The sequence below is a fragment of the Acipenser ruthenus genome, chromosome 1, assembly GCF_902713425.1.
Source record: "Acipenser ruthenus chromosome 1, fAciRut3.2 maternal haplotype, whole genome shotgun sequence".
NCBI classification, from domain to species: Eukaryota; Metazoa; Chordata; class Actinopteri; order Acipenseriformes; family Acipenseridae; genus Acipenser; species Acipenser ruthenus.
In genome coordinates this window covers 25966364-25993742 of record NC_081189.1, presented here as the reverse complement: position 1 = coordinate 25993742, position 27379 = coordinate 25966364, and the positions used below count along the sequence as shown (strand labels likewise).

At 36.9% G+C, this 27379-nt stretch overlaps 1 protein-coding gene across 3 annotated transcripts in view; it reads left to right on the top strand.

Annotated features, from left to right (window-relative positions):
* Positions 1 to 392: 392 nt before the first annotated feature.
* LOC117433313 (AP-3 complex subunit sigma-1) overlaps positions 393 to 27379 on the top strand; it is a 30928-nt gene continuing 3941 nt past the window's right edge. The window contains exons 1-6 of one of the 3 annotated variants that reach the window (XM_034057266.3): positions 393 to 684; positions 5470 to 5561; positions 8306 to 8417; positions 11241 to 11312; positions 17110 to 17217; positions 24522 to 24563. In XM_034057266.3, the coding sequence (XP_033913157.1) occupies positions 616 to 684; positions 5470 to 5561; positions 8306 to 8417; positions 11241 to 11312; positions 17110 to 17217; positions 24522 to 24557 (489 nt within the window). In that variant the 5' untranslated portion in view covers positions 393 to 615 and the 3' untranslated portion in view covers positions 24558 to 24563. The remainder of the gene's footprint in view (positions 685 to 5469; positions 5562 to 8305; positions 8418 to 11240; positions 11313 to 17109; positions 17218 to 24521; positions 24564 to 27379) is intronic. The other 2 variants (XM_034058900.3, XM_034056616.3) reach the window with 2 other exon arrangements.

Sequence of the window (27379 nt, the reverse complement as noted above, 5' to 3'; positions counted from 1 at the left end):
AAATATAGTGGGAAAGGTTCATTAAAATACTTTTCATTATTTCTGCCATTTATATGTTGCAGGGCATTGCCATATATATCAAGCAGTACTAGCAGTCAGGTTACAATGGGCACAGACACTATAGCTTGGTAAAATGAGCCATCTAAATTATGCAGTGGGTGTCAAAGATATCAGAAAGATTAAGTAACATTACACAGTGTGAATACAGTAAGAATGCAGAACTTAAATGCCGTATGGACAGGTAAACACTCACGCGCATACAAATGGAAGTAAGATATGATATGATAATATGTTTATCTTTGACGCTTTTAAATAAAATTAAAAAAAGATGAACCAACCGTGCAGTATCGTAATCACACGCGAGTCGATTATTGAGGCAATGGTTTAGCCTATTGGTGGAGAGTGGTTGCTTTTGTCCCTCTTCAGTTGCTGTAGCTGTGAAGATGAATTGACGTGGAGTGTTTCCGCCTTGCGATTGCAGAGAGGGTGTGTAGCTGATTTTCAGGTGGAAGCGGGGAGCAAAACAATTACAGACCGAGTCAGAGTGACAGTTACCCCACAGTCTAACACAGACTGACCCTCATACCTTGACCTCTGTCCTTTTATTCTGACACCATGATCAAAGCCATCCTCATATTCAATAACCACGGCAAACCTCGGCTCTCCAAATTCTACGAACACTATGTGAGTATCACATGATTGAATGATGATGTACTGTAGTGTGTAGCATGTAGCCAAAGTTAGAATGAGCAAGAAAAAAGCCGTTGTTATCAATCTACGAAACGATAAGGTCAAGTCTGTTGTGAGCAGCTTCGAGAAACATTTTTGTTCACATGGATTTCGGATTTCATTGTGTTTTTCTGCATCAGCAGGTGCAACCAGTCAAATAAATACTATTGTTTGACCTTCTCACACTCATCACAGTACTGATGTCTAAGAACAAAAGTACATATCTATCTATCTATCTATCTATCTATCTATCTATCTATCTATCTATTATAAATGCAGGACATTTTAATATACCGCTACAATGTATTGCTAAGGACGCGAATCTTCTTGCTGTCAGGTCTTGATTGCGCTCATTCGCCACTATGTGATTCATCATGCTCAATGACATCTAAACTGGTCAGAGGTGATTTCATAGGTGTTTCAGATTTTTTTTTGTGTGTGTGTGATGTGTCTGTGGGTTTAAACGTGTGTTTCAGGGTCTCATTTAAAATTATAATATTGTAGTTCATAAATCACAAACGAAAAACTTGTCTGACAGGAAATACCAGAAATATCCAGTTATTCACCATACTGTACTTTGTACATTGTTTTATTGGTATTTACAGTTTATAATGATCCAGACAATTTAATGCGAGTTTAATAGACGGGTTCCTGTTTTGTACATAATTGTGGCCCAGTTAACACCCACAAAAAGCAGGGTCAAGGTAGGGGTTTAAAAATGAAAACTTCAGTCAGCCCTAAGGTCCGGTTAAAAAGTGAACATTTCCACTCACATTAGCATTCAGTTGTTGGGTTTTTTAAATTTTTTAAATTTTTTTTATTGAAGTTATTTGAAGAAAAAAAACAGAGTTGGGTAAGGCTTCATTTCAATAGGCGGTAACATTCAAATCCACATTAATAACAATCAGCCACTTGTGCAGTTGCATTCTCTTTTCAATTGTCTAAATCACCTTTGTGAAGTGTAACCCCTCAATATGCAGAAACAGACAAAAAGGAAATTACATTGCAGTGTTTACCGTATATTCAAAATGTAAAGACAATGGGATTTATTGAATTGATCTGAACAGAAGCATATATATATATATATATATATATATATATATATATATATGCTTCAGACACCATTGTGTTAAAGTGCACCGTAGAATTAGTGCTTTAAAGTTGTAAGTCAAAGATCATTAAAATCACTGTGAAGACAAGCTATCGCATAGTGTCACCTGTTTGTACAACTGAATTATTCTGTAACGATTAAACAAAATAAATCTCTTTCACTTTCCCATCAGCTAGTTGGCATTAAATAGAAGTGAAATGTAAATTTAAGTCAAATACAATTTTATTTTCTCATTTGAAAATGACTTTTTTTGGTATCTTGATTAAAAAGTTGATCTAAAAAAATCTAAACTGACTTGTTCCTTGAGTGTCAAAGCACTGAATGGATTGGATATTTGTTTAGATGTGTGTGGGGGATATACAATACATTGTATAAGATTTCTTTTTTCACAGAATGCATAATTGTAGTTCTGAATAATGCTTGGAAATAATCAACTAATTGATTAGATCAGCAGATCAGCATTGCTAGGGGGATATTACATAGCCCTGCTCTCCAGTGTCATTTGCTGAACATCAGGATGTGTTACAGGCTCATGCAGCTGCAGATGCATTTCAAAAGAGACTTGATTCAGTTTGTTAGTAGCTTGGTGGAGTTGGTATGTTTTCCCTCCCCTCCCCCAGTTGACCTGCATATTCTCAGCACAATGCTGCATGTCACATGATTTAGTTCAGTCACATTCATGTAATAGGAAAATGAGCTCTGGAAATGGACAGACCTTCCCTTTTTAATAAACTACGAGGAGATGAGATTCAAGGGCAGCCACACCAATTGTTCAGGTTTGTATTCTTTTCTGGAAAACCTTGAATAACATTTTTATGCCTGGAAGTTTGCAAAGTGTTTACCATTATTTAAAATACTGCAGCTGTAATTAAAACACAGTGAGATACTGATATTTTGCACTAAATAAATGTATCTTTATTCCCCATCTTTCCCCCATCTTGCTCTTTTAGTTCATAAGTATCTGTTTGTCTTCCATATCTTTCTACATGTACACTGTAGGTACAAAATTGACCTATATGACATTTACAACTTTATTTTGTATGCAATCCATTTATTAAAAAAAAAAGTTCTATCTGTACTGTCATTGGCTGTTGTCATATTAGAATGATAATATGTACAAATATACATTGCTTGCTATCTCTTCAGTTAAAAAAAACATACTTGAATAGATACAAGCAAAAAGGAGGTAAATGTTGTGCAACTGTATTAGATATTGTTGACTTGCAATAAAAACACATTTCAGAAGTAGAAAGGAGTGTAAAAACGATTGTGATTTTCATTTGGATGTCTGTATATCAACACTAATGAGTCTGTCATCCAGCTCTAAATCCCTCTGTTTTGTAACCCAGTGGATTAAGTGAGTTGTCCATTTAAATCCCCATTCAGTAGATTAAGGCGACCAGTCTTGACTATGGAAATAGGGGGGTAAATAATTCAGTCACGGCTAAAGATATAGAGTTTAAACATATAAAGTCCTCTGTTTAATAGACTATAAACTATCACTGTGCAGCTGACAAGCCTGTACAGTAACAGCCTTTTGTTTTGCATTGCATTCCAATCACATACTAACTCAATGGCATTCCAGTCCAAACAACTGAACCTTAGGTCACACTAAGATGTGTTGTGTTTTTCTTTATAAAACGCACCTCTTAAGAACAGCCTCCACAATGCACCAGCCTGGGCTGTAGGAAGGCTCAAGTGCTTGTCAACAGTTTAAAGGAATGTACTTATGGCTCCCAAGTGGCGCATCCAGTAAAAGCACTCGCTAGAGTGCAGGATGCGCTCTATAGCCTGGACGTCGCGAGTTCGAGTCCAGGCTATTTCACAGCCGACCGTGGACGGGAGCTCCCAGGGGGCAGCGCTTAATTGGCCGAGCGTCGCCCGGGGGGAGGGAGGGTTAGGTCGGCCAGGGTGTCCTCGGCTCACCGCGCACCAGCGACCCCTGTAGTCTGGTCGGGCGCCTGCGGGCTTGCCTATAAGCTGCCCAGAGCTGCGTTGTCTTCCGACGCTGTAGCTCCGAGGCGGCTGCACGGTGAGTGTGCAGAGTGTAAAGAAGCGGGCGGCTGACGGCACACGCTTCGGAGGACAGCGTGTGTTCATCTTCGCCCCTCCCGAGTCAGCGCAGGGGTGGTAGCAGTGAGCTGAGCCTAAAAATAATTGGGCATTTCAAATTGGGGAGAAAATAATAAAAAATCTAATTGGCAACGACTAAATTAAAAAAAAAAAAAAAAAAGGAATGTACTTATTTTTGGGACAGGAAAAAAGTCGAAGTAGAGTTGGTATTTTAAGTGACAATATATCAATATATATAGACTAATAGTCTACCTCTGTGAAGTGATCGCATAATTCTATTCTGTTTTTCTAAAGTAACTGATTTAGTTGTTCTACCTCACTACAGGGGTGCAGTGTTATGCACTGGTTGTATGTGAAGTACTATTTCATCCCCAATCGAAAGATCATGGTTTTTGTTTTATTAATTTAATAATATTTTCAGTACAGTATGTTTGTATTTCAAGGTTCCTTTCATCACGCCATGCTGGCATCTGGCAAATTGTGTTCCCACTTATCAGTGCTTTTTAAAACTACCAGATAAACATCCTCAAGGGCAGTATTTTTAAATTTTTTTCACACAAATTATTGATTCAGGCAGACATGACTTTCTGAAAGAGCAACATCAAGAAGGGAACTGTCTTCAGTATAGAATGTATTATTACATAAGCAATGAGGGTCTTGTGAAGGCTTGTGCTTCCTCTGGGTGAATTGTGCTCGTCCCCTCTCAATGTCTTTATCAATTTAAGAATACTTGTTTGCCAAACTCCTGATGAACTAAGACACAAGTACTGCCATAGAAACGGAAATCACTTATCACACGATTCAGCATTGTATGTGCTGAAGATACACACTATGTGTTGTTACAGTGCATCATTTTGTAATTAAGAGTGTAATGAGTTGGCATCTCAGCCCATTGAATTGAATGGAAAGGCAAGGGTTGGATGCAAACCGTTTCAAAGACCAATGTCTTACCATTCAACTAAAGAACAAGCTTTGTAATTGAGAGGTATGTATGTGTCTTATGCGGATGCCAGTATTAGTAACTCATCAGCTGCTAGGAGGAGATTCGTTATAAGTGCATGCTGTATTTATAGGGATATAGTTGATTAAGGGTTTACCTATGTTGTATTTTCCCAAAATACAGTATATTATGCTTTCTGTATTTAAGTGTCACTAAAAATGGCCTGACACTGGCTGTGTTATTTTTTCACATGTCACACTTTTCCACATACAGGTAAACCACAGTAGCCATTGACTTTTGGTACTGGTGTCTACATATAATTATCAGTTTGAACTGGATCCATCCTGTAAGAGCTTGCTGAAGTTCTTCTGTTACTACAAAAGGCTTTTCTGTAAATGTTATTTTAGCGGGGGTTCTGTGGAAAAGTGTATACTCTGTTCAATCAGAAGTTTTGTTTAAGAAATTCAAAATACTTTTACTAGTTGGCAAATCTTTCCAAATCACACTGTGCTGGTTCTGATCTTATTCTTTGTTCTTGTTCGATCGTGATGTCATTCTTTTACAGTACAATTCACTCCTCTTCTAAACCTTTCATCTTTGTCTCCCCTCCATCCAGAGTGAAGATACAGAACAGCAAATTATCAGAGAAACATTCCACTTGGTCTCAAAAAGAGATGAAAATGTTTGTAATTTCCTGGAAGGTGGAATGTAAGTATTAACTTATAGGTGGCTTATAATGAAATTTCAGCCAGCAGTCATGTCTATAACCATTTTTGGAGTCATAGTACTATGATATTTATATAGTTACCCATTTTTATTTTGCAGCTGGTAAACCTTCGTAGAAAAAAAAAACATGTTCTAAAGTGTTTACCAGCTGCAAAAAACACTCAAACAAAAAGTATAATCTGGTTAGTAAACAGTAGATGTCCTTGTAAAGTAAGCTATCAAATTTAAACTATAACCGGTAATGCAAGCTGCTTTGTCCCATGAAACCTGATAGAGTTAGCCCAGATGGCTGACAGCTGCTATTGTACCTGGGGCAGGAAGGCATTACTGTCTCAGAAACAATTTGATACAAACTACTGTACTGTAGATACAAACATTCTATTTCCAGGGTTACCAGTACAATATATACACATCTCGGACAAAATATGGTTGTCGTTTTGCTTTTTAATGTACCTTTTTGTCATACCAGTACCTTGAATATACATTTCTCTTCATATTAAGCTGTGCCATGGAATGCTTTGTTTTGTTCGCTGAAAGTGCTAAAAATAATTAAACTAATGATTACTTATACTGTAACTTCCCCAGGGTATTTTGCTGACTTGGGGCTCAGAGACCAGTAGGTCATAGCACCTTGCTGTATCTGAGGAAAACCTAGACAATTTGCAAACTATCCATATGAAAAAGTGTGCCACTATGGATCCTTAAAACAGGGGTGCTGACTGTCTCCTTGAGGTACTATGAGGTCCAAAAGCAATAATATTCAACTTTTTTTTTTTTTTTAGCACTGGCTCAGACTGCAGTAACTTTGCAAGCAGTCGTTCACTGTACTGAACACCTGCAGGTTTATTTGCTTTAAAGATGCTTTGATAACAGCGGACCATTTTTGAAGGTTAAATAATTTTCTGTGCATTGTACTCCAGAATGTTTTTTCTTTTGATTGTTCATTGTTTGTTTTATACATGTTTTAAGTCATCAGTTTTTAGTTTTCGTCCACATACTTTAATAAGTTGAGGTTTGAATTGGGCTGTGGTTCTGGTTTCTAGTGGGCTGTATACACCAACACTGTTTTCAGTGATCCAGCATGTACCTCATTTGTAGCCTGCTTGTTTTACTCCTCACACAATCTTTTTGGTATATTTATTGATTTGGTACCCACCTATACAGGTACGCATCTCCTGAGTGACATTTACACGTACAATATATTGTAGACCCTGATTTGATGTGATACAGACATCTGAAATGTCTTTGTATGAGATAGTTTGGCTTCTATGAGCTGGAAGTCACATTAAGATTTACAACGTTCGAGCGAGGTAGATGACAGAAAAAAAAAAAAAAAACCTAAAATATTTAGACAGCAACATGATCAATTGATCAATAATATTACAAACACTGCACAGAAAACCTTTGCAGGCATTGAAATAATTGAACAATACCAAACTAGGCTACAATCAGTCAGTGAGACCTGGCAAATATGTCAGATCCCCTTGGATTGAAAGAACCACAAGTGAGTACCACTGGTAAACAATTTCTAAATCTTACTGCATGTCTCCTAGTCCTATTTAGAAAATACTGCAACAGTAACGTTCTCCCTGGAAACATCAGCTTTTTTTAGTGACATATGGGAAGAAACCCCGTGTGGGGAGCTGTCAGAAAAAAATCAAATAACTACAGGTTGATTCATGCTGTTTGTTGTGAAAAGTTGTCCTTTTGTATGCTACAGGTTATTGGACAAATGTTAAAATACAGTGTTTGTTTTCTGGCCCTGAATAAGGAACAAAAGATGAACATTTCTCACAGTGTTAATCTCCCCTGGCAGATGGCCTTGTGTGGTGGAAGATTAATATATCCATTTGAAGACACATGGCATGTGGCCAAATTGTTTCATCTTACTGAGACTGGCTTCAGAATGGAAAAAAGTGGCACATTAGCAGGTCAAAGCCCCATGTCCTTACCTGTAAAGTGATGGGGGCATTTTGGATTATGATTCATTTAACTGCTGCAGTAATCATTTTTATCCACAGGTCGTGCAAGTGTTTCCATAATTCATCATGAAAAGATTCACTGACCCGCTTTGCTCCTGTGAGCATTACATATGACTAGCCTCGCTAACGATGTGGAACAACATAAAATCACAATCAGAGCGCATCGAAAATGTGCCTTTTTTTGGAAATGTTTCTTTCTTTTCGGGTTAATATCTGTAAGCTTTTCTTAACTTGAACTCTTTCAGCAGATCTACGCACACGCAAATGCAAAGAAACTTAACATTTACAGACAGATATCAAATTATCGAAACGGTATATAACTAGCAAGAAACTACTGTCTAAACAATAAATGAACTGATGCTTCCTGTAATCTGTTGTTTTATGCCTTTTTGAAAATGTGCCTTTTCTTTGCACTTCAAAATATGTTCCTCAGTCATTTAATCCTGAAGTAAAACTGCAGTATCTGTGCTGTACACGAGGAATGAGGATATCAAATAGTGTATACTGACATAAGTATTTGTTGTTTGTATAACTTAATTTGTTTCTTTAGTTTTGCCTCGCTCTAAATCTCCCTTAACACTAATTTATGCTTTGTCTTTACAGTTAAGATATAGGATACCGTTGTCAAACTTGAAAATGCCTTAATTGAAGCCAATTATTTTGTTAGCTCTGGCCATCAATACTTTAATGTGTAACATTTAACCTTGTCAAAAGCTCTTGTGTTTTTCTATTTTTATTTTTTAGGTTGATTGGAGGGTCAGACAACAAGCTTATTTACAGACATTATGCTACATTATATTTTGTCTTCTGTGTGGATTCTTCAGAAAGTGAACTGGGAATCTTAGATCTAATTCAGGTATGTTACAAATGCATAAATAAAAAGACTGCTCAAAGAGCAGCTTGGTAAAAGTGTGAAGTTTCACATTTCACTTCAATGATTTGTTGTTATCTTGCTGTATTTCATTTTTCAGCCATTGCATCCCGGTGGCTTCTTAGAAGTTGAAAGCACCCTTGAAGCCTCGAAATGGCTCAAACATGTCTTCTCTCTAAATTCAGCGGGTACACTACTAGCGTGTAACCAGTAACCTGAGAAATACCACACAGATCCAATAGTGGCAGAGTGTTGCAATTCGACAGGTTCTGAGTTTTAAAAAAGTTAACATGATGCGATTTAAGGTGCCACACTTAATGTGTACACTGTTCATATTAGTTTACCACATCAGTCATGGAATTAATTTGGTACACTGTTTACTTTATGTATTATTTATTAGCACAGTTCCTCTCAAAGTCTGTATATTGGTGATTTATGAAAAACATGCTTGGTACTTTATATACTATAAGAAAGGCAGGTTTGTACTTTGAGCATGATCCCTGTGCTGCAAACTAACAAATAAAATACTCTGATGCATAAACTAAGCCCTTCCACTACAAAATTTTACACTATAAACAAATTACATTGGCTTTTATAGCTGCTGCTGAGGTATTTGGCCTGCTAAAAGACGTCAAAGCAATTAAATCAAAGATCCACCTTATATCATGTAAAAAGCGCCTTTTCCAGTAATAAATGTATGCATGCAATTTATAGAAAAGTGAATATGCTGGGTAGTCTGAGAGGTGACACGTTTGTGTCTTGTCTGCAGCATATAAAACCACTGTATAAAAAGAGGAGCAGGGACACACGTAACCTGCCTGAACAGTATTGCAGCATGTGATGCAATGCCACCAAGACTCAGTGTGTAGGTTACAGTAGCTTTTGTTTGTAAGGTGCAGTGCAAAATCTCATTTGTAGAAGTGCAATACAGAACTGAGAAATCTATGAGAAATTTTATCAGCCATGTGAAGTGTGAAAGATCAGTGACTGTTCTAGTTGCGAACCCTGTGATTGAAAATGGTGCCTTTAGAAATGGAGCTATGCAAACGTGAATAATTTTGTAGTGTGTGTATTACTTTTTGATCCGTTTGAATAAAATATAGAAAAGCATTGCTAATTGGCTTAATGCAACTTGAAGTGTGATGTGAAAAGCCACTGAAATATTAATACCTAGATGAATGAGGCACATCAAATATGAATGCAGCTTTGGGAGCTGGAGCGTGCATTTTTAAAAGCGTCATTGCAGTGTGCTAGCTTTTCGTGGTTTAAATTATCTAAGGAGGTAAATAATAGGATTCGGCAAGTAGGCAAATTGCAATATCTGACACCTTATTTATAGCAGACACCCATGCATTGGCATACATAACCTGTGGAGATTTAAGATTAGAAAAACAACAAACATGCGACATTCGTGTACGTATATAGCAATATTCATAATGAAACTTTTTATTGAAGACAATTGCATAGACAATCAATATTTAAAAAATAAAATTGTATATAAATGACTGGAAATGTTTAATTTCAATAAAAATGAATAAAGCAATAAACTTAAATATATGGTGTCATTATATCATATATGGAAATCATATGTTAACAGTAAACATAGAACTGTCTGTGTCTGCTGCTGCTAGAAGAATATATATTTTTGTGCTGGCTGTTGCATGTCTCTTTTTAGAAACTAATGTGGATTAGACTGTGAAAAATACAGGATCTGGACTCTCCACAACAGCACTCATAAGGGCACACTTCACAGTTTAATTACTTAGGCTATTTTTATTGTAGTATGTTGGGTCACTAGCAGAGAGGTGAACCAAGTCAAATTATTCTATTATTTGTATTTAAATTTAAAACTAAATTAACAAATATTAATGGTTAATTAACAGAAAAATGCATTATTTTCATTTCTATTGCCATTTAAAATAACAGAATTTTTAAATTGTATAAGTGTAATAACCTTGAATAAATAGTCACACAAGCTATTTCAATGTAGTCAAAGGGTTATAGTACAATAGGGTATTTATACAGCTTGATGTTTTGATGCATGAGGAAAACAGCAGAGGGCGCTATTTGTACATGAAAGCTTAGAAGGTGGACTGGAGCAGGCGTATGGGCTGCTTTAAAATCATTAGAACTGTGTATTCTGATAAGTACTGAAATCCTGTGTCCAATGTTATTTTCACTTTAACTGAAGTGAAGTCCTATTACCTGGAACACAGGAAGTGAACAGGGGGAGGTAACTATCATCAGATGTACATTATTGTGGCAGGTTAAACAGGCTTCACTCTGGGGGGGGGGGGGGGGGGGGAGTGTGGAAACTAAGGAACTACTACAGTGCGTTTCCTCAAGCTGCTACATTGTAACTGGCGCAGAATACAGTTTCTCTACTTCTAGGTTTTCCCAAGCACAAGGAGGCGACTGTCTTGCATCAGTGTCTAAAATGTAATGTCTGTGTACTTTATAGCCTATAGCTGGAATGGCATTTGAAAGGTGGTGTTTTGTTTAAATACATCAAAAGAAAAGAAAAGGGTGAAAAGTTAATCTTTGGCCTCTGCCAGGAATCAGTGTAGGTAATTGTCTTCCAGACCCTGAAGCTCAAGTTCTGGTTATGTTTTCCTTAGCTCAGTATGTAAGACCATCTTGTTTCATTTACTCTCCCCTCTGCACCCTGGACCCTTCCCAACATAGTGGGAGGTGGCCTAGGATATTGAGATATTCATGTAAAATATTGTATGCACTACAGGTATTTATTTTGATGTCTAGTTTTACCTAATTGCAACCTAACTGAAAAACACCCTTTTTTTCCAACAGGTATTTGTGGAAACACTAGACAAATGTTTTGAGAACGTCTGTGAGCTGGATTTAATTTTCCATGTGGATAAGGTACAGTGATAGAGTGTGCCCTTTTGTTAATGTTCATTTCATGGAAGTGTTGTATTGGGGAGAATGATTCAGATATTTGGATAGGGTGCAAAGACCTGATGTGGGCCAACCTTGTCTTAAACAGTGCTTCAGGTCTAAATTCTGCTTCTGGAGAAACTTGGGTGTGGAGTACTAGAGTATAATATAGTGTGTAGACTGTGCAAAGCATCTATTGATGCCTTGAACTTCATTGCAATTACATGTATTGTAATGCGTTGTATTCACTCTTGCCTGCTGGACATACTCTATGTATGTAGATACCATTAATTAATATATAAATAAATAAATACATTTTATGAATTTGAACAGAAACCAAAACAACTGACTGGAAATGGATGACAAAGTAAACATGGGTGCAGACCAGAGTTTTACACACAGCTAGAGAACCACTTGTTCAATTGTGGTGACTGGCTAAAGACATTCGTATTGAATGTTTAAGAATCTGGGGATACAGGGGGGCTCCCGCGTGGCGCATCCAGTAAAGGCGCTCCACGTGGAGTACAGGATGTGCCCTATAGTCTGGATGTCGCGAGTTCGAGTCCAGGCTATTCCACAGCCGACCGTGGACGGGAGCTCCCAGGGGGGCGGCGCACAATTGCCAGAGCGTCGCCCGGGGGGAGGGAGGGTTAGGTCGGCCAGGGTGTCCTCGGCTCACCGCGCACCAGCAACCCCTGTAGTTTGGCTGGGCGCCTGCGGGCTTGCCTGTAAAGCTGCCCGAGAGCTGCATTGTCCTCCGACGCTGTACCTCTTGGGTGGCTGCATGGTGAGTCCACAGTGTGAAAAAAAGTGGTCGGCAGACGGCACACGCTTCGGAGGACAGCGTGTGTTCGTCTTCGCCCTCTCGAGTCAGTGCAGGGGTGGTAGCGGTGAGCTGAGCTTCAAATAATAATTGGCCATTCCAAATTGGGAGAAAATAATAAAAATAATTGGCAACGACTAAATTCATTAAAAAAAAAAAAAAAAAGAATCTGGGGATACTGTATATTTAGTCCTTCAGTCTGTTCAACCTTCTATCAGTGTCACACTTGCACATGTACATGACCTTTATCTAGAGAACCGTTTATGCAACTGTAACAAAACTTTATAAGGACATATGAGAGTATGTGGAGGCATCTGTCCATCAGTCTGTTTGTCATAATTCCATTTTTACAAGTGCATGTAGGTTATGGTGACTGATAGCTCTGTGTTTTTACAGCAGTGTGAGGGGGTGCATGTCCCAAATTAGAGAGTGACATTAGGACGGGGCCCGCGGACCCCACGGGATTCCCACGGTACGGGAATGCATTTCTCTTTGTTTGTGGGTATGGATGGAACGGGTGGGACCGGGAATAAAGAGTTTTAAATCTCACGGGAAGGGATGAGAGCGGAACTGAAGGCTGCGGGAACGGGTGGGAGCAAGACTGAAGGCTGCAGGAAGTACAGTACCACAAGTAACCCTTGTATCAACGACGCTCATTTTAATTGACTCACCCCATTTAGTGATGTCACTGGCCCACCCATTCAATTCAACCACACTACATCTTGCTGTCGTTGATTGCAACTAACATTTACAGTAAAACTGTAGAATACCTAAAACCTTGGCAAATAATTGGATTAATTAAACTTATTGGGAGTTCAAGTTGGAGTAAAACTCAAAAGACTGTGGCCCTCAAGTGTTTGTTTTTTTTGTGTGTGTTCTCAACACGTTATGCATAATAAAACGGTTGAAGTAGGTTTATGTGGTTCTTGTTGTTCTTGCAATAGGCCATATGACAGTAATGAATTAAATTTTAAAAATTCAACAAGGAACAGGATGAGAATGAAAAACACAAGGAAAAAAATGTCATACAGCGAGAGGCTAAAAGAAATCGGTCTCTTCTCTTTTTCTTAAATATCACGACACGGGAGGGGACAGGACATTTTTTGATAAGACGGGAATGAAAAAAAACATGTACGGGATGGGAAAAAATTCTGGTGGTACAGGATGGGAACAAAATTTACATTGAAACATTTTTCACAGGATGGGATGGGATTGAAGTCAAGTTTCATTCCTGTGTCACTCTCTATCCCAAATATACTTGTTGAGATTTGAAAAATGCAATTGATGGCAATTTCACATTTCTTCAGAACAAAGATACAACCATTGCAGAACTCAAAAGCTGAACTTTTTTCTTGTTTTGGTAATTTTTGTTGAAGTTAGCAATTTTATAATGACACACAGCTGCATAGCACCTGGGGAATCTATTGCCTTTTCAGTATGTTGACAGTACCCAGGCAGGGGTGCGTTCAAACATTAATTCCCTATGTATGTTTACATGGAACTTGTTCAGCTACACTACTATTTAGACTACTACCCAAATGCATAGGAATTTATTGGAATAAAGGTTTGGTATGTCCATATGGTTTTGAGCATTCATTTACATAATACAAAATGTATCTTGTGCTAGAGTTGAGCTAAGCCAGTCTGCGTATAACCCTTATTTATAAAACACTCTAAAGTACTGTAATTTATTATACATATACTAGTGACAGTACTGGATATTCTGGATGGTATGGCGTAATGACCCAGTAACTCATAGAAATGTAAGCCTTCCAGGAAGGAAATAGAGGTAAACCCCCAATATTCTGGTGTTACTGGTGCTTATCTAAAAATACTAGTAGTTGTATTTCCATCTCTTGTTGGGGGTGTATTTCACAGGCGTTTTAAGTACTTTTTTAGGGGGGGGGGAGGGGGGGGGAGAGGAGGGATTAGAGGAATATAAGTCATTTCAAAACATCTCCTCAAAAAGTGTATTTCCAAGTTGTCTGGACAGCATTACCCAACTGTAGTACAAAGCCCCTCACTCTGTTAATCCCCTAGATAGCTGTTGGTATTTCCTATCGTTCTGCAAGACTGAAAAATATTTGGCTTTCCTGAATTCTGATACCTGAATGTCAATGCAGCATGTACATTTTAATGTTTTTTTTTAAATCCCGGTTCTGTAATCGGTCCCATTTGTATTTTGTTAAACGTCCACTTGATTTTGAAAGATTTCAGCCCCGACTGTTATATACCTTGAAAAGCAAATGTTTCCTCAATGCCAACAGAGTCAAACAGCTGTTTGCTAATCTGTCCAGTGTAATTGTCAAAATAATGACTTTTCACTTTTTAACTTATTTATCTCAAATCGAGTTGTGGATCATCTTCTTGAAGCTTTTGACTCCCACACAAGTGGAGTTTGTCTTCCTGCTGTGCCATGGTACGTTGTTGTATGTAATGTTTGTTAAAGTGTCAGTTTGATTTAAGAGAAAACACTCCGGTGCATGGATAACATCTGGATTTGGGCAGGGAAGGGGTTGTTCATTTCAGAAACAGCACATATATTGTCTATTTAATTAACTACGTAAAAAAAAAAAAGAGTTCTGATTTATGTTAGAATTTAGTAAGTAGATTGCTGGAAAATAATACTCAAAAGAACCATTTCAGTTACCTTTCTAGTGTATTTAACCAGCCTCCATTAAACCCAACATCTCACAAGAGCTCCACTTCCCACTGTGATCAAAACAGGACCTCACTTGACCATATAGAACCCATTATTCTTTTGTATGTGGATCACTGTTTTAACCTTTATTTAACTATATATTTCTGATGAGACCTCTCATTTGGCACATTTGCATGTGAAAATAGTGTTTTATTTGTAATAATTTTGAACTTTTAGACGTTATTTTATTAATTAGGAGAGACAGATAAATGCCAAGATCTTTTGTCATAGGCTTTGAAAAGGTAAAGACAACAAGAGGGGACATACAAGAGTGACACTTTGCCTGGATATAACAGGCTGCCCTAAAACTTTCCAGGAGTTTTTTTTAAAGACTTTGAAGAGGAAATGTTTTCCTCGACAAGTTTTATGTGATTCTTATGACGCATTCTTCAGTGGTTTATTTTTCAGCCACATATGGTGTAAATCATGCAGGTACATGCAGGCAGTGGTTTGTTTATCTGGTTCATTGGAAGCTGAGGATGTTCATGGAACTGGTGCCAATAACCACTGTCCTGCCGTCTTTATACCCGATTTGTGGAAAACTTTGAATCTTTTAGACAAGAAGCTGCCATCCTTCATCTTAAGAGGAACAGAACTGAAGCCAATAGGAGTGATATATTGCTGCAGTCTTGGCATTAAATATAATGAAGCTGTGGGTTCAAAAAGTCAACTTAGAACCCAGTGAAAACACATAGCTTCAGAACAAAATATACTGTTGGTGCTGCACGACTATTAAAACACACCTGCTTCTCTGCTAGTGCATTTTAGCTTAAACTTGCTAAGTCTTGATGTCCTTCAATGTCCTTTTTAAACATTTAACTCGGATTACAGCTGCGTAAACTGAAGACACACTGAAGACACGCTAAATTCTGCACCCTTGGGGTACAAATAAGATGCACTGTTTTATGGCATAGAGTGATTTTAGTTATTTAGTTATTTATCTGCCTTCATAGGATTACTTTTTTCCATCTTGAATGAGAAAATTATATTGAGAAATAAAACAGAATATATATATATATATATATATATATATATATATATATATATATATATATATATATATATATATATATATATATGATATTTATTTTTACTTATATAGTAATAGGGGACATTTGAAAAAATTGCAGTAAAACATCAAAAAACTAAATCTTCGATCAGAGAATTACATTTTTATTTTTATTTATTTTTTGTACAGTATCCTCCAGCTTTTAAATTTGTAAAGATATTCTGTAACTAAGATTGTAGTAATAGCAATATGATGCCATTGCCTTTTACATGAGCAAATACATCTGGCAATAAATCTCATAGAGTACATGTCTTCTCTGCACCTGTAAGCTATAATTCTCTCCCACCAGACCTTGGATATGCTGTTAAATCTTTTCATCATTATGACCAACTTTTTTGGGTTTGTTTGATATAAAAGTAAGGGTTTGTATAAAGGAGTGAGTGTTGTGTATCATTGTTTGACAGCAGTCTCCCTGAACATCCGCGTATCATCATCTTAACTGTACTGTAAATGATGACCATCTCTTCTGTATCTTACTAATTGACTGGCAGTCAGAGAGGTAAAGGCTTGCTGACTGCTAGACTGTCTTCTTTAGGGCAGGGCTGAGCTACATTTGCACTACAGGGCATGATAATATTCTCTGTTCAGTAGCTGCCTCACTTGCTATTTGGATTGAGGAATTTTAGGGCAGCAGTGTGGACTAGTGGTTAGAGCTCTGGACTCTTGACCGGAGGGTTGTGGGTTCAATCCCCAGTGGGGGACACTGCTGCTGTACCCTTGAGCAAGGTACTTTACCTAGATTGCTCCAGTAAAAAAAAAACCAACTGTAAAAATGGGTAATTGTATGTAAAAAATAATGTGATATCTTGTAAGTCGCCCTGGATAAGGGCGTCTGCTAAGAAATAAATAATAATAATAATAATCCAGTGATTTTGTCTTTTACAAGCACAAAATGCATGAAAAAATGAATATTTAGGGTAGTCCCTTTGATAGTTGGTATAGATAGATTTTACTGCTCATTGGGTGCATAGAACCATTTTCTTTACATTGGTAGAGTAATGCATTTTGAAATTTAAAAGTAAAACATTTTTAGAATCAAATATAACAATACACCATTAAAAGTCGTGACAAAATTTAGTTTTTTTGTTCTTTACTTGTTACTTATGGAAAAGTATTCTCAGTGTTTGCTTTTTATACATGACAGAACTGAAGAGTGTGGAGTAATTTCTTGTTTTTGTTTTGTTGAAAGGTTCACAATATCCTGGCTGAGATGGTAATGGGAGGAATGGTGCTAGAGACGAATATGAATGAAATTGTTACTCAGGTTGATGCTGAGAACAAAATGGAGAAGTCTGAGGTAAGAGCCCATATAGCAGACACTCTAGCTATTCTAGCATGCCTGTGGAACCCTGCATGTCCCCACTTCCCTGGGATGCCCTCATGCAAGGCACCAGGCCTGCTTCTGCTTCTTCTGCTATTGTTTCAGTGTCACTTCTGCACAGTGTGGTTTTGTAAAACATTAACATTTCTACCTCTGCTGCAATTTTAAGTTAGATGGTTCCTTTTTATGTACACTTTTTACCACCTCAGTATCTACCTCAAGCATCAGTTATCCAAACCTGCAGCGCACATAATGAATGCTCTTCAGTCTGTCTACATATATCCATATATCAGAGGTACAAAGCCAGCATCACACATCCTCTGCAAGTGCACAGATTGCTAATAGAAGTTTGATCTCTTAGCTGTGGACATAAGGCAGCTCCTTGCTCTCTTATAACAAAAGAAAAAGGTTTTGTAAGATTTGATGGTGCTTAAGTCAAAGATGTTAATAAATAAAATAAGATATACATTCTAACCTGAATGATTCACCCGCTGTTTTAAAGTACTGGGATAAGCAAATATTTGTCTTGTGTGTCGCCCTGATTTGCCTACATAAATGTGAATACACCACTTGATCCTTAAAAGATACAGAAGGACCTTTTTATTTTATTGTGTTGCATGTTCCCATGTGTTGCTACAACTGTTTACGTAAGGTGTGTGTATTATTATTATTATTATTATTTTTTTTTTTACATTTTGACCACTTTTTAAAACTTTTTAAAATTGCATTATGTGCCTCAAGATGGCTTCCCATGTACCCGCATGGACCTCTCAGAACTACATTTCCCACCATCCCCCTGCTCACTGGTAAATCCATCTCCGTTACATATGGGAGCAGGAGGATGATGGGAAATGTAGTTCTGAGAGGTCCATACGTATACATGGGAAGCCATCTTGAGGCAGGGAATGCAATTTAAAAGTTTAAAAAAAGTGGTCAAAATGTAAAAAAATAAAAAATAAAACAATACACACACCTTACATAAATAGTTGTAGCAACACATGGGGACATGTAACAATAAAATAAAACGGTCCTTATGTACCTATATATATATATATATATACAGTATATATAATGTATGTGTGTGTGTGTGTGTGTGTGTGTGTGTATATATATGTGTGTGTGTGTGTGTGTGTGTATATATGTGTGTGTGTGTGTGTGTGTGTGTGTAATTAGTTTAAAAATAATCTTAGTTAGTGCACTTCTAAACAGTATGGATTTTACCATGGCCTCATTGAAGATTTTACAAGTTTGTAACGTCTCATGTAGCAGAGCCATAAGGGTAAGGCCTAACAAGTAAGACATCCTGAAATGTAGTTGTCCGAGTTCACCAGGGACAGAAAAGGAAGGAGGGACATGGAGCAGGGTTGCTTATTTATATGTTTACATGTAACAACTTAGCAAGACAGAGAGATGGTTTGCTCTATTGTTTAGATTGGATGTGCTGTCTTGTAAACTAGCCATGTCCAATCTTGCTTTTGAGTAGTCTGGACAACTATAGTTCAAGTGAAGATGAAACACTTGAAAGGGGAAGGGCCTCAGCAACTGGCAGTACAGCATGGCAGTGATAGGGAAGCAGCTCATACTTCTAGCTGCTTTTAGAGCCACAGACATGCTCACTAATTTGTTTTAGGTATTGAATTCACATATAACATTCTAGTTCAAATTTGCTCATTACTCCACTAAATGGAACTATTATGAACATTGCCAATCCCCATGATGGCCTGTCCAGCCTTGATTTTTAACAACTCTTCTGGGAGTCCACTTTAGAAATTATTTGGATCTGTTCATATACTCTAAGAGAAATAATAGATTCACATTTACAAAAACACAAGTACAGTTTTCCACTTAGTTAATGTATGCTGTATCTCAATGATACCTTTCCAAGCACTGTATTGCTACAGAAGGCTCGATGATCCTGTGGGGTTTTCCTCCTAGAACTCACAACCCACAAGCAAGAAACTGATACCAGTGGCTACAGACTTTCCACCTAGGGTCTTAAGACATGCTGTCTTCCGCAGCAGATGTACGTATAATTACTTTAGCAGAGTTTACAGACATTATGTTGCGAGCAAAAAAAAGAAATATCTTAATTTTAAGACAGCAAACACTTAGTGGTACAAATACCAAAAATAAAGATGATGGTTGTGCCCATTTTTAAACAATATTTTAGCAAAATCAACTATTGTACGTGGTACAGCTGTACTGCAAGACTGTCTGGTACACTAGATAATGATTTCACTTGGTGTTGACAGTGTGCAGGGGGAAAAGCAGGGTCTTCAAATGTTCTGAACATCCTTTTCAATGAGAAGAGTGATGATATCCTGCCCTCCCTCTGCAAGTTCATTCAAGACTTGGCAAGAATGGTTAATAAAGCATTCCTTTGCCGATAGAGTACACAGGGTTCAAAACTGAAAAAGCTGTCCTAATTCAGGATTTAGAATTTTACAGGTGTCTTGCTGTAGTTGGAAATTATTTATATTGCCTGTTTCACAGACCCTGATTAGTACTAATCTTGGACTACCTAATATTCCTTTGGATAAGGAACCCAAGTGGTAATCAGGGTCTGTGAAAGCAGCCAGTACTGCAGTTAGATTGGTTTAGCATGGCATGTTTACTAGAAAGAGTACAACAAAAGTATTGTTTTTATGTCATTGTTTCACTATAGGTAGATGCACATAGTCTAACAAGTTTTTAAAAAAAAATATTCACAGGTTATAGTTTTCACTGATTTCACAAAATTGGTAACTGTGTTTGCTAGAAAGGTTTGCCCATCAAAACTTGAATTACAGATGAATATCTGTTTTTGTAGCATCAGGATTGATTTAACCTGTATGCCAACTTAACTGTTTCTCAGCCTCTGTCATTCCTAGGTAAAGATCTATTCTAGTGACATATATGACATTATCGAAACTATGTAGATTAGGATTTGTGTTAACTGTGATGCTAAATTACAGTAATACAGTATGTGTAAGAGTAAGTACTGTAGCTTCAAATACAATATTTTTTTTTGTTACTGTTCATGTGCCTTTTAATGATGTTTGCAATCATTCTTAGTGGTACTTATTGCGATTTACTCAAATATTGTGTAGGTCTGTGCTAAGGCGTCCAGGAGCTGCTCTTCAGTTGTAGTTACCTGTCTTAGACCTATGTTATGTAGGATTGATCAGATGTGTCTTTATATTAGTAAGCACCAGCACCATCTAGTGCACAGCAGTATATTGCCAGCAAAACTGTTGACAAATGGCAGCTCACCAGATGGCACTGGCTGGTACTTGTATGAAGACATTTTAGTTGATATTGTAGCCCAGGTTACATACATCTGAGGCAAGCAAGTAGAAATAAGGAGCAATTCCGGTGAGTGCAGCTAGAACCACTCATAAAAAGTTAAGGGTAAATGCATTCAGGGGACGAACATTTAATTTGAAGCTACTTGCAGTGCTCTTAAATGTATTTATGTATTTTAGATGACGTCCTGCTAATCTCTATCATAGCCTCAATGGTGCTCAAAAGGAGCATATCTGACCATGCACTTGAGAAAAGAACAGTAGCTACAGTATGTATACAGTCGTAAACTAAAAGTATTTGGGCAGTTTAAAAAAAAAAAAAAGAGAAACACCACAAAGAAAGTGATTTTTATAATTTCTAATTGTTCTATTAAAATATATAAATTAAAATAGAGCTTTATAATAAAACAACATTGTTACATAACATGCATAAAATGAAAAATAACATGCAAAAGCACATTTCATACTTTGACAAAAGTATTTGGGCAATCAACGTATTTCATATGAAACCCATTTGTTGCTAATTATTGACAGTTATCATTATTGAAAACCAACACCTGATAATCATAGAATAAATACATAATCAAGTGCTAAAAAATAAATTGGACAAAAATGGTTAAAACTAAAGAGTACAGCAACGATCTCAAAATGGCAGTGATACAACTAAATGAAAAAGGAGAAACTACCAGAAAAATAGCAGAAAGACTTGGTTTACAGAGGAAGCACTGTGTGGGCTGTTATTGACAAACACAGGAGGACAGGAACTACTGCAACTAGCTCCAGGTGTGGAAGACCAAGAACAATTTCTGCAAAATCTGGAATAAGAATTGTTCGAGCAGCCCGGCAAAATCATCGGATTTGCAAAAGATTTGACACAAGAATTGAGAGAAGGTGGTCAAGAAATTCAGGAGCAAACAATTCAAGGATATCTTAAGATGAATGTCCATGGGTGAAAACCAAGATGCAAACCTTTGTTAAAAACAAAACATTAAAGAAAGCAATTTTTAGTTTTCCATTGAATATTTGAAGAAGTCTGACGATTTCTACAACCAAATTTTATGGTCAATCCAAAATACAATTTTTTTCACCAAGAAAGCAACAATATGTTTTGGAGGAAGAGAGGAGAAGAATTTAAAGAACAGTTAATCATGCCCAGTGTTAAACGTGATGGAGGTTGTGTGATGGTAGGGCTTGTTTTTCTTCCTCAGGCACTGGCAACCTTTGTATCGTAGAAGGATCAATGAATGCTGCAAAATATCAATAAATTTTGCACTCATTTGTTACCGACTGCTAGAAGGCTTATTGGACGGAAGTTTGTATTCCAGCAGGGTATTGACTCTAAGCATTTTGCGAAGTCTACAAAGGGATTTCTGAAAAAAAGGAAGATTGCCGTATGTGTTGAAGAATGAGCAAAAATATCTCCAGAAGATGCCAGGAACGGTTTTCAAAATATATAAAAAAAAACACTGCAAGCTGTAAAGGAAGCAAAGTGTGGGCACACAAAATACTTTTGTCAAAGTATGAAATTAGTTTTTGCATTTTATTTTTCATTGTATGCATGTTATGTAATCATTTGCTGTTTTATTATAAAGCTGAATCTCTAATTTATATCTTTCAGTAGAACAATTTAGAAATTATAGAAATCACTTTCTTTGTGTGTTGTTTTTTTTTTTTGGTTTTTTTTTTAACTGCCCAAATACTTTTGTCTGCGACTGTAATTGTGAATTACACTAGAATGTAAGTTTAACTAAACTTATTGATTTCTAACTATCGACATCTTCTCAAATTACAGGAATAGCGGCAGAAATCACATTGGCTAACACATGTTCCAACCAGTGCAAATATGTCACCATACCAGCACGACTCGGAACTTTATATACCACTCTGACTGATTCATTTGACAACCAGATAACTTTGGTAGGGTAGGTATGGGGTGCCATTTTAGAAGCGCAGCAACACATTCATGTTTTTTTAAAATATGGTCCAGTATCCGCAGGTCCAGTCTACCACACTCAAGTCCTCTAGTAAATGTTATAAATTCCCCACTAAAAACAAAACAGCTGCATCCCAAGCCAATGAATCATTCATGCCAGATGTATACCTCGTCTTTGACTGTTCCTAAAGCATCAGATCTGTTCTCTTCTCTTCTCTCTTTGGACCTTCCATAGACTTGACTTCCTTAAGGATTGAAAGATGCTTTCAAATAAAGATAGTACTGTATATTGAGTCTTGCTATAGCTAATGGCTTATATCAAGGTACTGTTCAATGCAATATAGCTTGCATTATAGGGCTGTGTAACTAAATGCAAGAATTGAATAATACAGTTACATCAAAAAGTATCTGTGCAGTTAAGGTTTCTAACACTAACTGTACCTTGCTGTCTAATTGAACAGCAAGGTAAATAAAATTAGCAGTAAAATAAAATTACCATTTAGGAGACAATATTCAGTGTTTTGTGTGGTTTTTTGCATATTCTTAAGAGTAACTTGGAAATGTACTGGTATTTGGACCTGTATGTATACTTCTTGGTGAAATTGTATACTTAAAAACAAACAAACACTGAATGCTTTTTTTTATATATACAGTTGTAGTCAAAAGTTTACATACCCCAATGGAAATTTATAATTTCTAAAATCTTCTCAATCAAATAATTCTAGGAAAAAATCTTTTGTAGCAAAAGTTTTGCTTTTGTAGATGAGGAAAAAAAAGTCTTCATTTAGATTGGGACTTTGACTAGGCCATTCCATAACCCTGATTTTATTCTTCTTTAACCATTCCAAAGTAGATTTTGAGATGTGCTTTGGATCGTTTTTGTGTTGGAACATCCAGTTCCAGTCCCATAGAAAGATATTACCACTTCCATGCTTGACAGTAGATATGGTGTTCTTTTCTTTGTACGCCTCGCCAAACTTTCTCCAAACATAACGACTATCAGCGTGACCAAATAGCTCGATTTTTGTTTCATCACTCCATAAAACCTTTGACTAGAACTCATATCCCTCATTTTTGCTAACTTTAAGCGATTTGTCCTTTTGACATTTTCCTAAGAGTGGCTTTTTCCTTGGCCTGCGACATTGAGACCTTCACCATGCAATACTCGACCTATGGTTGAAATGGAAACCCCAGTCCCACTTGCAGCCAATTCATTTTGAATATCTTTGGCAGTCAATCTCGGATTGTTATTAACCTTCCTCACAATTCTTCTACTTGCTCTTGGTGGAAGAATCTTCTTTCTTCCAGACCGAGGGAGCATCGTGACAGTACCATGAGTCTTGTACTTCTTGATAATAGAAACAATAGTTGAAACTGGGACACTCAAGTGCTTGGATATCTTCTTGTATCCTTCTCCAGCTTTGACAATAAATGATTTTCTGCCTAAGGTCTTCAGATCGCTTTACTTTTTCCCATATTGGCTTATTGGCAATGACACCAATCATCCTATGCCTAACCCTTTTCTACTCTCTAAGAATGTTCACCTACAATCCAGCATTTTCTATAATTGTAGACATCTATTTCTTGTAACTTTTTTTCCCTCATCCACAAAAGCACAACTTTTGCTACAAAAGATTTTTCCTAAAATCCTTTGTTTTCGATAAATTTCTAGAAATTATAAATTTCCATTGGGGTATGTATGTAAACTTTTGACTACAACTGTATACTTAATTATAACAACCAACTAATGAGGTATCAACCTTTTCTTTCAGCCCCATGTGAGCCTAGGCATTGCCCAGTACTTGATGCTTAATTTTCATGAGTATTTGTGCTAGTAGTTGTTCTCTATTTCAGTTTAAATGTTTGTGCCAATACAGTAAAATAAAAAGTCAAAGTGACACATGGACAGTTTTGTCAGTAGGTCTATGGTTGGTCACATCACTCTTTCTATTACTGTGGTAGGATGTATTGTATTTTTAATCTTTGTGCTTTAAGAATCATTCCTAATTTCTTTCCTGAACTCCTGACTCTTTTCTAGTTCTTTCCATTCTTCTCTCTTACAGACCTTTATCTTTCAGTCTCCCAGGCAGGACAGGTAGATACAGGTACTGCTGACTTTCCAACAAAAGCCAAAAATCGATCCACATACTTGCTATACAGTAGTCTAAGAAATAGAAAGCAAAATGATGTCAGTTGGTTTTGCAGCAGACCCAAAAATGACATTCTAAAATAGATTTTCTTCACCATGCTACCCTTTTTGCACTGTTTGTATTTGTTGCCTTAGCTTACCCTGTATTTGCTTCTCTTACAACTTTTTTTTTTTTTAAAGGTTAGCTGCATCTGCCTTTGTCTTCCTTGTTTCTGGCATTGCAAAGAAAGCAAACCTACAGTCTGTATGGACTGTGGCTGATTTTTAAATTGGGTATTTGCCAGTTAGTCCATGTGGCACGAATGCAGTGCTTACTGCTGTACGGGTTAATAGATGCCAACAAGCATTAATTGGAGCTCAATGCCTGTACTTTAACATAAAACCACTTGCCTACCATGTAGACCCACAGATTTCAATAGAGGGGTGCAGAAAATTCAGATTAGACATGTAATGTAAAAATGCTTTACAAGATTTGCCACTGGGCAAATATCCTGTTTAAACGGCAATTACTTCATTGACCACCTGACGCCAAGTAAAATTTGCTGTATTAAAATATGACTCCCTTTTTTAAAAGGACCAAAAAGTGAAGGAAGTTAAGGCAGACCTACATTAAACCTAACATAATATTACATTCAGTCACGTATTGAAAGGCAACCTTCAGTCTGAATGGATAGCATTTAAGAGAGAGAACCTGTGTTTTTTGTTTTGTTTTTTTTGGGTCTCAAATCTCAAATCTAAGGAACCACCTGGAAAACAAAAAAAAAACACATCTCTCTCTTAATAGTATTATTCAGATGTAACATACATAAAGACTTAATGTTTTCTTTTGGTGCTGGTGCTCACAAAATTACACTCATTAACAGAGAAATTCAATCCGTGTACTGTGTCTTTGTACTCAACCCTGTCATAGTTTTTAGCCAACTTTGCTCAAAGTTTGTTTTCATTCCTAGGGAGGGTGGGTCAAAGTGAACTGATGTGTGTTTATACAACATAATACAAGTTGTTTTTGTAGTAACTGTAACCCAGAACCATTTAAGTTTAAAGGTAATTAAGGAGTGTTTTGACTCATTTCAGCAATAACTGGGTATTTTGGTGCTCTTGGGAATGTGGCTGAAGCACTAATCACCAAGTCAGACATTTCCTTTAGATGGGAAAGTGTGTCGGAGGTAAAAAGAAAAAGGAATACAAACTGTTTCCAATGTCGTCCAACACAATTTGATTCATGTTGCCAGGAGAAATAACTACTGACCTAAAACATACTTGACTTACTTTATCCCAGTAATCACTACGCAGACCGTCATTATCAATACTCTGCTGACATTAGTTGCCTTTTGTCATGCTTTTGCCAATTGTAATGAAGATTTGTTATCCTCAATTGAATTGCTTCTGTTCCTAAAAACCTCAGCTTTCCATACTGAGTATTAGAAAAAGAAATGTATTTCAATGTCACTTAGTCCAGTTCCTTATAAACACACCACACTTACTAAATATAATTAACTGCAGCAACTTTAAGAGTTTCTAGTGGGGAAGAAAAGGTTATCTAACTATTTTACTTTCTAGCCATCCACTGTTACGTGGGTACTGCTATTGAAGCCAAGCATATGCTTTCATGGTAATGAAGTCAGCTGGCTCTGAACCACAAGATGTAACTAAGGTCTAGTCTCTCCCAAAGTACACAGTAGTTATTCCCACCTTGTGACTTCATCCACCTCATACATTATTCCCAATTGCATGCTGCAATTTTAATTTGAACTGCAGCTGTGTGCTACAATAGTACGCTGCTGTAAGTTGTTCAAATGGCATCAAACAAACACATGGTGTTGCCTTTTTTCAGAGTTTAGGAAGACAAGAAGGTGAACCCAGTAATTACTGGAGGTCTTTATCACAAGCCTCACTTTATCCCATCTAGTTATTTATAACAAATGATCAGCCCAGACGGATAATGTAAAACCTTGTTATCCTGTGTTATCCGAACAGCTCCCTGGTACCCTGTGATGTAGTGTGCTACGCTGTTCTAAAACACCTTCAACCCTCTGCAGTACAGTACAATATAGGACATTATAGATTTGTACTGCATCATTTCTGGAGGTTTCTTGATTTGGTCCTGCGCTATTACCAATTTTAATGTAAGATTAGAGGTGCACTATGGGCTGCTCTGTGTTGCTGCTCAGTATTCCTCTATAACACACAATGCTTTTTGTATTTGTGCTTCTGTCTTTTGATTACACCCAGTGTCTTTGCATGTATACTAACTTGGTAGACATTGTAACAAAATAGCCAATGGGTTCAATTCAATAAAATATACAAAGTCTAAGTCATGTATTGTAGTTACCACTAATTACTAACACTAATTCTTCAGCTTATAAGACATTATCCATTAGTAGCTACTACGCTTATATCTGAAGAGTCTTCTCTCATAACCAAAGAACGAACAATTCTTTGGTTGAAATACCAGTGGGGAAATGGAAATCTCAAACATTTGAGGTAAAATTTGTTTTAGTTAACTTGTAGCTTTCTGATATTGATGAAACCGAAAGGTAGCTCTTAAACAGTTTTAAAAAAAAAAAAAAAAAAAAAAAAGAAGCGGTTAATCAAAATGTGTGATGTGCAGATTATCATTTATTGAATTGAAATCATAGCACGAGATAGGACTTTACAACTATAATTATATTTCTGCTGGCTTATTTTCAGCATATTTGTATTACAAAATACATATTTAAGTTTTAAACCCTTTCAGTTAACCCTTTCAGATTCTTTGCATGACACTGTTTC